Below are 12862 nucleotides of genomic sequence, written 5' to 3'. Positions count from 1 at the left end.
CACCCCCCAAGCGGCATTATTACAAAGTCAGCTTAATTGCCCCCAACAATCTGGGTCCTCATTTTACCTACCTCGGAAGGATGGAAGGCTGAGTCAACCTTGAGCCTGGTGGGATGCGAATCTGCACTAATTGCAGGCAGCTGGTGTTACTTAAGGAGGCATTAGCCCACTGCTCCACCAAGGCAGTTAGGCTATGCTGCACATCTTACTTAAGGATACATGGGCTGTTTTTCTAAGAAAGGAGCGCAACAGAATAAACGACTAAAAGCAATAAACTCACACAAAAATCATGCACTGGCAAAACATAATATTGCAGAAGAAAACATTTTACCACATTACATATCCGATTTGCTGGCCATTCCACATCAGTTAATGAAAAATTATTATCCAAAGTAGAAAAGTATATAATTTGCTAAATAATTCATTACTACTAATTTTATCCTTTGTGAAAAGCTAACGTAAAAAGAAAATATAGTCTTATTACCACACTAAGGCCCAGCAAGCAGAAAGGATGGGAAATTGCCCTTTTTCCAATTTTGCTTCTCCTATTAATTGGTCTTACAGCCTCAGGAAGAACAAGCTTGCTCTTTTATATATTTGTTTCACTTCTCCAGCATAGGTATTGTCTCCAAAACATTAAACAATATTGGACCCAACCTAAAAGAACTCTCTGATCATCAAAAAGAAAGGTAATGCTCTGCCAAGTATGGTGAGAGACCCTTTCAGAAATTTAGTCACTTCTCTTGCAATTCAAGAGCTTCCTTGAGGCAGGAGCAGAATAGGGACTGGTAAAAAATATTATTCTAAGTTAAACTTTAGTCATTCCCACAGCTGACATACATCAAAGAAAGTAGTAACATACATTCAAGGTCACCATGGTGGAGCAATAACTTACATCCCTGTAATGTAGTATCTGACAAGAGAAAATTTGTTTCTTTCAAAGAAAAATTGGTATCATAAACAATTCCATTTTGTAGCTATAGCCAAGATTTTGTTTTTCTGATCCTAGAATATTGTGACAAGATAAGGGGACTAACTTTTGCAAGAGGGGTTGTTGGGGTTTTTTTTTGGTCTCTGTAAGTCTGGCACCAGAATTTTGGTAACTAGGCAATGCAGTTATTAAGCAAGTCATCACTTGAAAAGACCCAATTTTACAATATTCTTACTACAATTGTTAAACAAATCACACGGTTGTTAAGTGAATCACATAGTTATTAAGCAAATCTTCAAGCCCACTGCAACAAATTAACTTTGCTTGTCGGAAGCTGGCTGAGGAGGTCACAAATAGCAATCATGTGACTGCAAAATGCTGCAATCGTTGTAAATGTGAGCTGTTTCGGACAAGGCCCCAAATTGCATTCATATGACTGTGGGATGATGCAATGGTCATAAATTTGAGAAAGAGTTGTAAGTCACTTATTCTGAGTCCATCGTAACTGCGAACCATTGTTAAATGAACAGTTGTTAAGTTGAGGACTAGCTGTGGTGGGAAAATGGGCCAGGTACAGCTTGGGAAAATACTAGGCAGCAAAGCTTGCTTAATGATACAGAGTTCTTACACAATGGGATTAAGCAATCTGGTAATGGTTCTATTAGTTTCCTTAATCTCTTTTAAGCCTTATGACTGTTTAAAAAACACATATTTAAAATGATTGTGGCTATATAGTTCAGACAGTTTAGAAAATAGAGTGATGCTCCTTCAGTGTAACATGGTATGTGTTTAGATCCCTCTGCTGTTCATTCTCGGGTACTAATCAAAGAAGTGCTAATGGTACGATATAGTTCTTGCTTGAAACTTCTTCAAGTTCACTACAACAAAGCTATTCTTCTGGAACTTGTCACCATGGAGGAACAATATAGGAAAAACCCATACCCGGCCCAAAATATCTTGAAGACTGGAGCCATCATGCAGTAATGAAGCCAGGTTTTCAAGTAAAAAACACATTTTTATAGCTACTAAGCATGGCCTACCACAGTCTGTATTTTTAAATATTACAGATAATAAACATTGCATAGAATAAACACAAAGTAAAGTGGTTTTGCGTACATGAATAAAAAAACAATATAAAACGATTAGAATATCAGTATTCTAAATTAATTATTCTCAGTATTGCTTTTCATGGAGGGCATTACGTATGTTCAGGAATACTCCAAAGTCTCATGGATTATAATACCCAACCACATCCAGAGCAAGCAGATAGCCATTCCTAATGTCACTGTCCTGGCTGAATCAAAAGTTGCTCCATCCCTAGGCCATGTGGCTCTGGCCCAAAAGTGGGCACCATTCATTGCAGCCACTCTGAAAATAGCACCCACTTCTGGGACGCAGCCATGCAGCCAGCGATGCCAAGGCACATAGAGGCCTACCCTCCTTCCCTCACACGAGGTCCAGGGCTCTTGGACTCTAATTCTAAAGATAAATGTTCATTTAGTGACAAGAGGTGGGTAAGGAGGGCATGGGACCCAGTGGAGTGGGAAATAGGTCCAATCTTGCAGGGACCCTCAGGGGCAGCAAGTAGAGCACAGGGTGCTTCAGGGGTGAGGAAGGCCTGGGACAGGCAGGCCTAGGCCTGCGCTAGGCCTACCATTGCCTCCCACATCCGTGAGGCACCTCATACTTTACTTAATGACCTTCTCGGTCACTTAATGACCACACTGGGGAGAGCAGGGAGAGCTCAAAGCAGTGAATGCAGCCCAGAAATAAAACATCGGATTGCATTGGGTCACATAGCAACAATGAACATGAGCTGAATAAAAGCAAGGACATTAGCCTGGCAACCAAATACAGGTTAGTCTGCTCCACTGTGTTGTCCTAGCTACCTATGGTTGTGAAAGCTGGACCTTAAAAAAGCACGACAGGAAGAAAATCCGACTCATTTGAGCTGTGGCGCTAGAGAAGGCTCCTGCATATTCCTTGGACAGCAATGGTGACTAAAAAACAAGTCCTGGTGTGCATAACACCAGACATGTCACTAGAAGGCAAAATCACAAAACTGCATCTCACTTATTTTGGCCATGTCATGCAGGGGAATTCACTGGACAAAGCAATTATGTTTGGAAGAGTTAGCGGTAAAAGGAAACCAGGCTGCCAAAGGCTGGACACCATCATATGTAAATATACAAGGACATACTCTGAGAAGAATTTCCAATCTGAATTAGCACTATGCCAGTAAAAAAAAATGGCAAAGAAATGGGAAACCTGATCATCTCTTCTTATATAAATGTACAAAAACTTTTGCAATCATATAGTCCAACTTTAAAGAAAAATCACCTCACAACTTTCCAAATAGGGTCACACTGTATATAAATCCACAACCACTACCAACACCCATAATGTCTGTATAGGGAAAATACTGAAGGGCAGGAGCCTCTGTGGCATATTGGCTAAGGTGTTTGAATAAGAGAGAATCAAGTTCAAACCCACTGACCAGTCACTATCTCTAAAGCAAACCTATTTCACCTGTTTTGGGGAAAAACTGGATAAAAGAATGACCTATATGCCTCCTTGAAAAAGAATGAAATACAAATGAAAGTTAAAATGTCAAGCATTTTGCTATGAGCACTTATTTATTAGATATGTGTGCCACCTGTCTCATCTAGTGGCAAATAGCATACAGGGCAGGAAGTTGCCAGCTATAGATTATGTGCACAAGCTAATTCCAAACATTAGCAATTTACAGACTATGAAATGAATTATGCTGTGAATCAGCAAATTCTGCTTTGCCTTCTTCCATCACTAATCCATTCCACATTGCAAGGCAAGTATAAAAACATTTTCTGTTTATGACTTAATTTTCATATGGAGTTACCCAGAAGTTTCTTCATCATTATTTCTCACACTGATTCTTCCATCACAGCACGGTTCCATTGTTATAAAAGATTCCATTGTTATAAAACTATTTATAATATTATGACATTTCATCAAAATGCCAAAGTCTTCTCTACCTGAGTGAGAACATCCAACTGTCCCACGATGTGCTGGAGAGTACTGGTCAGGCCAATCTCATCAGTTTGTACTTGCTGTCTTTGGATTAATTCTGCTGTTCCAGCTTCTTGAGTTTTTTGTCTAACTGGAAAATCTCCACAATCCATCCCTAGTTGCTGGAGGACGAGAGACACAATGAAGGTAATGAAACCAAACACTAGTCACTCTCGTGTCATATGCATTTAAATTGGCACAAACTTGTGCAGAGAAGCTTAGAGCACAGAAGAACAGTCACCTAAACCAATGTTTTGCCAATGTTGCCTTCAACCCCCCATGGTTGGGAAACAATGATTTGAAGGAAGAAGCTGTTTTTGCTACAGATCTTCTCTTTCAGTAAGCAGCTATGTTGCTGCTTCTTGTTGCTGGAGGAACATGGTGGCAGCTATTATCTGCAATTCATGTTTGGGACCTCCAGGAATTGAAACAGCAAAAGAAAAACCTGGAGCAAAGTCAATGGCAGAAAATTGCAAGTCCCATAAAACTTGCAAGCTGGCAGGCAGGTAAGTGACTGCTGTGGTATGAGTATGTTGTGGGTGCCCCAAAGGTGGGAAGACCATGCAAGTGGCTGCTGCAACCAGGCACAAGTGCAATCAGATGGGGGAGCAGGAGCAACTTACTGGGGTAACTTGAAACCTTCCCTCTAGCTTCCTCACTGATTTGCTTATGGAAAACTAGCAGGGAAGGTTGCAAATTGCAATCACATGACTGTGGGATGCTGCAACTGTAATAAGTGCAAGCTAATTGCCAAGCACATGATGTGGGATGCTGGCTTAGCTTGAATTTCAAGGACCAGTCTTAAGTACCACTCATTCAGCACCATTCTAAGTTTCACTGAATGAGTAGTCATTAACTGAGGATATACAAATATGAGAAATATGTCTATCAGTTGGGGGGGGTGAGCTTTCATCCATATTCTCATGATACCCAGCTATGTATCTCCATCCTTGGTGGGACAGGACATCCAGTAGATAAATGGGTTTATTTTTCATTTTGGGCATATCCCGAGGGAAAATAATGAAAAAAGACAGTGTGTGCGTGTGCAATATTAAGCTAAATTAAATTTAGTTTTGTCCTGGCCCTGACCATGTTTGGGAGTCCAAAGAGTGTATGTGGCTCTCATATAATAAAAGAAGATCCTTTCCCTATTACAATATTGTACTGTAAATATTTTTAATTTTATGAAATATTTTAAAAACTTATTATAAACAAACAATGGCCTCCTGATAACTATACATTCAATTTGCTTACCTTTTCCTGTCTGTAAATTTCAGCTTTTTGTTGCTCGCTGTAGCCAGTGTCCATTGGTTTCTACAATCAAACATTTGAGAAGAATCTGTGTTATTCTACATGCTTGCAATTTCACTGTAAGCTTCCAGATATTCAGTCTGCTTTCCCCAAATCTCAAGTCCTGTACCATCCTTTTCTTTAACAATGTCCCATCAATTAAAGAATATCATCTGTCAGACCTGCCTGGTAGAACATCATCTCCCATCCCCCAGGTCAGACTGGCTTTGACCCTAATGGGCTTTTCCAAGACCCTGAAGACATCACTGTGTTCCCAAGCATGGGGGTCAAAGTGTCAAAATTAAATGGCTATACTGTGGGTGTCTGGGAGTCTGCTATTTATTTTGTCTTCTTGTTGGCTTTGTTATTAGCCACCCAGAGTCACTTTGATGAGATGGACAGCCATTTAAGTCCTGACTGGCCTTTTCCTCTGTTTACAGTGCAGCCATCTTGATAAGCTATTATTTGTTTGTTTTAGCAAGAGTCCTGATTTTAAATAACCCATGCTGGACTCCCGTTATCTCCTCTGGTTTTCTTCAGACCAAAGCCTCTCCAACTTTATATACTTCAAATTTTATCATTTCAGTGTGAAAGAAACTGATGCCTTTGGATCCGCAATCAAGAAAATGTTCATACTTGCACAACGAAGTGGCCATTTGGCAATAAATTATTTTCCAGATGCAGTTTTTGAGCTTCACAGTCAATATAAAAAAATCTACATAGCAACTATTTTGAAGGGAAACTGTAATTATACTGGTGAAGAGCTGACACTTATTTTAGTTCATTGTTCCAGTTCAAAATTTATTCAGCACAATGGAATGTTTAATACTAATAGGAGATGGAATCAAAGCCAGAAAATTATTAAATGGAAAGATAGAGAAATGAGTTAATTCAGTCATCAGCCACTAAGAATCTTTATTATCTAATTGTTTATAATCTCTACGAAAATATTGGAATTGAAACAGTTGTGGGATAGAAAGGAGAAAAAAAAGCAGTCTTTATTTGAAAATTTTATTATATGTCCATCACCGATTATTCTTATTAAGTTAGCCAAACTAGACAAAACAATCTATCTACAAATAATGTTAAAAACATCCATGCATTGAGGATTGGAGAAGAAGTGTTCTTTAAAGGTAAAGGTAAAGGTTCCCCCGCACATGTGTGCTAGTCGTTTCCGACTCTAGGGGCCGGTGCTCATCTCCGTTTCATAGCCGAAGAGCCAGCGCTTGTCCGAGGACATCTCCGTGGTCATGTGGCCGGCATGACTAGACGCCAAAGGCACACGGAACGCTGTTACCTTCCCACCGTAGTGGTCCCTATTTTTCTACTTGCATTTTTACATGCTTTCGAACTGCTAGGTGGGCAGAAGCTGGGACGAGTAACAGGCGCTCACTCTGCTACGCGGCACTCGGGATTCGACCCGCCAAACTGCCGACCTTCCGATCGACAAGCTCAGCGTCCTAACCCACTGAGCCACCGCGTCCCTAAGTGTTCTTTACAGAAGCATAAATTCAACAATAATCTTGAAAAACAATTTCTAATGGTTTTATTTAGTTATTTATTACATTTTTTTGCCACCTATCTCACCAAAAGGTGACTCTTTTTATCCAATACCAAAATATTTCACATATTATCTTCACTATAATTTACAAGGTCTATACAATCTGATAATTAAGACCTAGTAGGTGCAACTTTTCTCTCTTGTAGAAAGCTGATAGGTAAATAAAGAATGGAGCCAAAGCATCTTTGGTTAATTCAGATCCAAATGCTGCACGTTACTCTTTCCCTTTGAATGTTTCATATAATTTCACATCTTAAAATTATTAACCTGAGCTATCAATTATTTTTATTTTTTATCCACTGCACTGTTGTTCTTTTAAATCTATCTGTAAACTAATGATAATTATCAGTGACAAATAAGCATGTGAGTAATGCTAAGTAAGGGATAAGTTTAACAACAACAAAAAAAGCTGAAAATACAGAGCACTATAACTATTTTATGTTGGCATTTCTTTCGGACAGAAGTAAGAATTAGATCACTGTAATATGGTTTCATGGTTCAAAAGGGCAGAGTGCATCAGACTAAGAAAAATCAGCATGCACAGCAATTAGAAAGCCCAATTATTAAACATGTTTTTTCAGTTCTATCCATTAACACTTGAGTTTCTTTCTGCTACTTTTAGTCTTTTCCTTGTAATAACAGCAGCCATCTATTTTAACTCAGGTAAAATTTCTAAAGCTCTACAGCAGTTAAAAACTTTCAGTTATCAAAATCAATCCTCTTCCATTCCAAAATCTCTTGATCTTTCTGAGGATTAATTATCATCACAACTGACAGTTATCAGCAAATATAGGGGGAAAAGCAAACAAGATGAGAGCCAATGTAAAGTCCTGGTTTTGATGTTAATTCAAGATTGGGAGACTGTGACTTCAATTGCTCTTCAACCAAAGAGCCTGCTAAGGAACAACAACAAAAAAAAGGCAATCTCATTTTCTCAGGCCAGCCCACCTTCGGGTTGTATTACAGGTAGTCGACTTACAACCATTCATTTAGTGAACGGTTACAAAGGCACTGGAAAAAGTGACTTCTGACTGTTTTCCACACTTACAACCCTTGCGGCATCCCCCACGGACACGTGATCAAAATCTGGATTCTTGGCAACGAGTTCATACTGATGACTGTTGCAGAATCACGCGATCCCCTTTTGCCACCTTCTGACAAGCAAAGTCAATGGGGAAGGCAGATTCACTTAGCAACCATGTGACCAACTTCACAACTACGGTGATTCACTTCACCACTGTGGCAAGAAAGGTCATAAAATGGGGCATGACTCATTTAACAAGCGTCTCACTTAGCCACAGAAATGTTGGGCTCAGTTATGGCCATACGTCGAGCGCTGCCTGCACCGTATTAAATAAGTAGCGTCGTCTTATTATCTAAGTTCGGCGTAGTGGTGAAAACATCAGGCTAGAAACGAAAAGAGCAGGAGGCCAGCTGGGTGATCTTGGGCCAGTCACTTTGTCTCAGCCCTAGGAAGGAGCCAATGGCAAACCACTTCTGAAATACCTTGCCAAGAGATCTGTAGGGACTTGTTCAGGAGGTTTCTAAGAGTTGCACACCACTGAACAGAAGAAGAAGAAAAAATCTAAGAACGCAGGACATACTGTTGTTTCAAACCAGAACAAAAAAAAAACCTAGAACAACAATTCCATCAACTTACCATACTTTTACAGCCATTCATATGCATAATAGAGTCCTGTGTTTTCAGATTATTACCATAATCACCACCATTTGCATTCATAGTATATTTCTGGGCTTGTGTTGCATCACCATAATCAGCAGCAGCAAAGTTGGTCTTCCAAACCATTACCTAGAAAAGTAAAAATTACAGAAATCTGTAAAAATGTTTAAATACTGTAATCAGACTCAGGATTATAGGAACAGCTCCCCCGGTGAAGCAAGTGAACTAATTTGTAGACTTCTTGCTCATTTTAAATATTATGTAATTCAGGTTTTTACAGAAATGGATTTAAAAGATTATCACAATGAATTCAGTCTGAAATCCTACATGAATTTAACAGCAAGATCAAGATCTCGGATCCATATTATATTAAAAACCACTATATACGTGTAATTGTTGTTGTTTTTATCTCAGAGTACTTTCCTGTCTCATTCTTAGTCCCAGCTACTCCCCACTTGTTAAGAGTGCTTACTTTTTAACAAACATAACATTATGTTCCAAGTGCTCCTAGAATTATCTGTGCTTTCCCCATACAAGACAAGTGATTTCTTTGAGAATATCTGTAAACGCAGACTACTGCTCATCCGGCAACTCTTCTCACAGGAAAAACTGCAGGGTTTGCAAAGCCCCAAGCCACTAGAATTAGAAAGCGAATACCTCCAAATACTGGCTGTTTGGGATTTCTGTTTTTTCTATGTAAAAATAACTCACAGAAGTATTCAGAGATTAATTTTGTTTTGGGCGATGCCCTAAAATAATGAACATTCATAAGAAATAATGGGAATCGAATGCTTCCATCATAAAGACAGAAATAGTTCACTTTACATTTTCTGTGCTACGGTAAGAAATTATTTCTGAGAGTTAAGGACTTAAGAATAAACTGATAGACATGAGATTCAGAGTAGAAGGCCAGGCACGGCACCAAAATGATGGATCCTACAGGCCTGACGTACTACTTCAAGGAGCCACCACTGTCAGCAACTTCAGTTTTCTCTCTCCTAATATGATTAAATAAGTTTTATTTATGAGGTTTCAAAAATAATGGAACAAAACATGCAGATTTAACTCATTTTTATATCTGCCACATGAAGCATGTAAATATTTTAAAGACACACAAAGCAAATATACTATACTTAATATACAAAATGTAAGAAAACACAATAAATTATTTTATTTCATTTCCATTTCTTTGTCCCATTCCAAATTCTTTCAGAATAGAACCTGGAGTTTACAGGTTATTCATATTCACAATAACTTCACATCACTGATCCACAAAAGAGCGGAGAGAAAATACTAAACGTTGTTGTTGATGATGATGTTATTTTTTAAGCTAATAAAACATTCATTTCATCGTATGTGAACCTTCTTCCCAAGAAAGCCCAGAACTATTAATAAAATGAGGAGCTTTTAACACTGACACTTCTAAACCATCAATGGTTAAAGACAAGGTAGCCCTTTCCATGTGTCTACTTCATAGCATTCCCAACTCTTTTGAATCAATGGGCCCATTTTCTAATTTCAGAGCAGGACACAAACGTTCAGAAGCATTGGTTGATGAGTGGAGGGATTTCTTGCCAATTCACAAAATAATTGTCACCGCGGGTATAATCTGTTACAAAACAGCAAATGCTTAGTTACTTCCTGATGCACTGTCTAAGACATTTGCTGAAGGGGCAATTAGACTGGTGTGTATGGGAGTGTTCATGCAGCATCTGTTTGCAACTCCCAAAGCCAAAGGCATCTTTTCCTGGGGTTCAACCATCACAGGAAACAGCACAACTGCGTCAAGGAATTGCAATTAGGGCACTACATAAACACACTTGTGAGTTCCAAAGCACCTTTTTGCCCTGGAATCAAGCAGGTTGCACAGTAATTGTGAGCACATGCTATTTCTGTCATAAAGGTATACTTGCTATTTACAAAAACAGTACCTGCTCATCAAAACCTCCAGATGCAAAAAAATCTCCTGTTCTTGAAAAACAAACACAGGTAGCTGGTCCCTATAAAGTTAAAAGAACAACGATTTAGTATGGATTGGGAGTACTAAATATCAGCGTGAAAGCCTTGTGCAGATGGCATATTTTCTCTATTACATTGTATTCTTTTTAGTTTTGTCTCTTCTAAATTGCCTCGAGATCACTTCATTTTGAAAATCTGGCATGAACTCAGTTTAATGAAAATTGATCAATTCAACTGCACTTGATTTTCCCAAGAAGTCCTTATTGTTCCTAGATCACTCTTATTTCTAAGTCATACACAGCAGTATCCACTATCCCAATGAACAGCAGTAATTTCCCTAGTAGAGGATAGATGACTGATCCATGAGTCATGAGGCATAGTTTCTGTACCAATCAAGTATCGACAATGGGTCTACGCATTCATTCCAAGCCTTGTTTATATTTTAAGGGAAAAGTACTCCATAAATGAAGATACTTGAGATGCCATCAGAATGTATCAAATTGTGTAGCTGTAAATGTCAGCAATTAAACTCCCATCTCCCTAACAGGCTTTCTGGTTGGAAAAGTAAGCACCGTTATAATTAAAGACAGAAATGTAAACTTAGCCATATTCTCTATGTAATCAAACTGGCAAATTATTCCGGTACAGAAACATATTACGTCAAAGTACATTTAAGACATCTTGGGCTTTTCCTATGAGTAAATGTCCCAGGAAAGTAATCAACTGTTAATAGTATAAACCATATTTGAGCCAAGCAATGTCTTTAGTACAAACATGCAAAGTGTAAAAATTTAACAAGCTCTTAATCCAACTAATATTACTTGCAGAATTAATACTTAAGTTATTAATCCTTGTATCTTTAATCCTACTTTTATCTACTGTTAGTATAACAGATCCAGCTACAGCTCATTATTTAGAAAGATGACATTTAGTAAATTATACTGCACAAAATAAACAATATAAAAATATATCCCCAAGTCTTTCTGGCACATTCCTATTAACAACATGGAGAACTTACAAGTCAACTATAAAGCAGATGACATATTTTCAAGTACACAGGTAAGAAAACTGGGAGAACAGGCAGTCTCAAAAATGTTAGACTCAAGTACATAGATAAAAACTTACATCTTTAATCAACATTAAATCAATGGTTATACCAGAGTTTACAAATTCAAAAATTACATTCTATCATTATCAGAGCCTCCACTGCACAATAAGATCTGTGGCACAGATCCTTACATATATGACCAAATAAGGTCATGCCTTATCTTCGTGAACATCTGTGATGTGTCATGTAAATATCACAGATACTTAGCTACATCTGTGCCTAGTTAACTGTTTTTGTGCAATAGTGCTACTGGAAAAAGCAATAAATCCTTTTACTTGGTTGCTATTTAAACTTCTAAGTTTCCTTTCATAAAGATTGCTTCCTGACTGCAGCAGTGTGACTACGTATTGTAATGTGTTGTACGTGCAGCTCCTTTTGAAAACTCTTCTGCAACGTCACCTAATACAAAGCGTATCTACAAAGTTATTGACTAGAATCAACTGGAGTGGGCATAGCACTTATAAAACTGATTACATTTCTGGGCACAATTCTAAGTACTGATTATTGTACCAATGAAATCCTAAAGAGCTTGGAAGTAGACTCTAGAAAAAATATTACAACACATCACCTCAGCCTTTCTGAAGCTTTTTTTTTCCTTTACCAAAGACTTAAATCCTCAAATCACTCTATGACATAATGATCCCTTCATGAAATGCTGCCACCCTCACCCAAGTTTGCCTGGTATCAATTTTTATATTTTTTGATGCCCAGCAATTAATTCTTTTACATATTCATGTTTCCCAACATACTTAACCTGTTTTAGCTAAGTTTTAATGGGGTTTGCTCTTTTCAAAACTGAATTTATAGTTATTGGGTTTCAATTGCATTATTATTTTATTCTACTGGCTTTTATTAGAATTTTAACATATAATATTCTGTGAGTCTTGAGGTAAAAAAAAGAGTGATCTTAGAAAATTGTATGCTATTAATCAAACTGCTACATGTCATTAAAAAAAATTTGGTTCTTGGGAAAATCTGAAATTCTAAGACAATATTGGAACAATATTTTCTTTTAAAAAAATCAACGCTTAAAATCAATTAATTTTCAGTTCAAACATAATCACACCAAAATACGCCTTAAAAATCAGCTGATTTCCTAGTTTTTTTTAGAATTGGAGCCTTGAGATTGTTCAATATGTGATCTCCATGTGTTTCAGAAATGTCCCATCTGAAAATTGTGCCTTTTTGTAATGATATCTATGTAACTGAACCTCTACAGATATGTAAAAGGTGTAAATGAATTCATATGTAAGTTTCTATTATAACAACTTCTGCTATAGAATT

At 37.8% G+C, this 12862-nt stretch overlaps 1 protein-coding gene across 5 annotated transcripts in view; it reads right to left on the bottom strand.

Annotated features, from left to right (window-relative positions):
• POC1A (POC1 centriolar protein A) overlaps window positions 1–12862 on the bottom strand; it is a 30094-nt gene that overhangs the window by 6606 nt on the left and 10626 nt on the right. For 4 of the 5 annotated variants that reach the window (XR_014025676.1, XR_014025677.1, XM_081321709.1 and 1 more), the window contains exons 8-11: window positions 10443–10511; window positions 8491–8640; window positions 5234–5293; window positions 3946–4101 (exon numbers count right to left, since the gene is read on the bottom strand). Coding sequence is in view for 2 of the 5 variants with exons in the window: in XM_081321709.1 (XP_081177835.1) it covers window positions 3946–4101; window positions 5234–5293; window positions 8491–8640; window positions 10443–10511 (435 nt within the window). In the remaining 3 variants the exon portion in view is untranslated. Of the gene's footprint in view, window positions 1–3945; window positions 4102–5233; window positions 5294–8336; window positions 8392–8490; window positions 8641–10442; window positions 10512–12862 lie in introns of all 5 variants that reach the window. The other variant, XR_014025678.1, reaches the window with a different exon arrangement.

The sequence above is a fragment of the Vipera berus genome (genome assembly GCF_964194415.1).
Source record: "Vipera berus genome assembly, chromosome: 2".
NCBI lineage: Eukaryota > Metazoa > Chordata > Lepidosauria > Squamata > Viperidae > Vipera > Vipera berus.
This window is presented reverse-complemented; position numbering and strand designations above follow the sequence as displayed.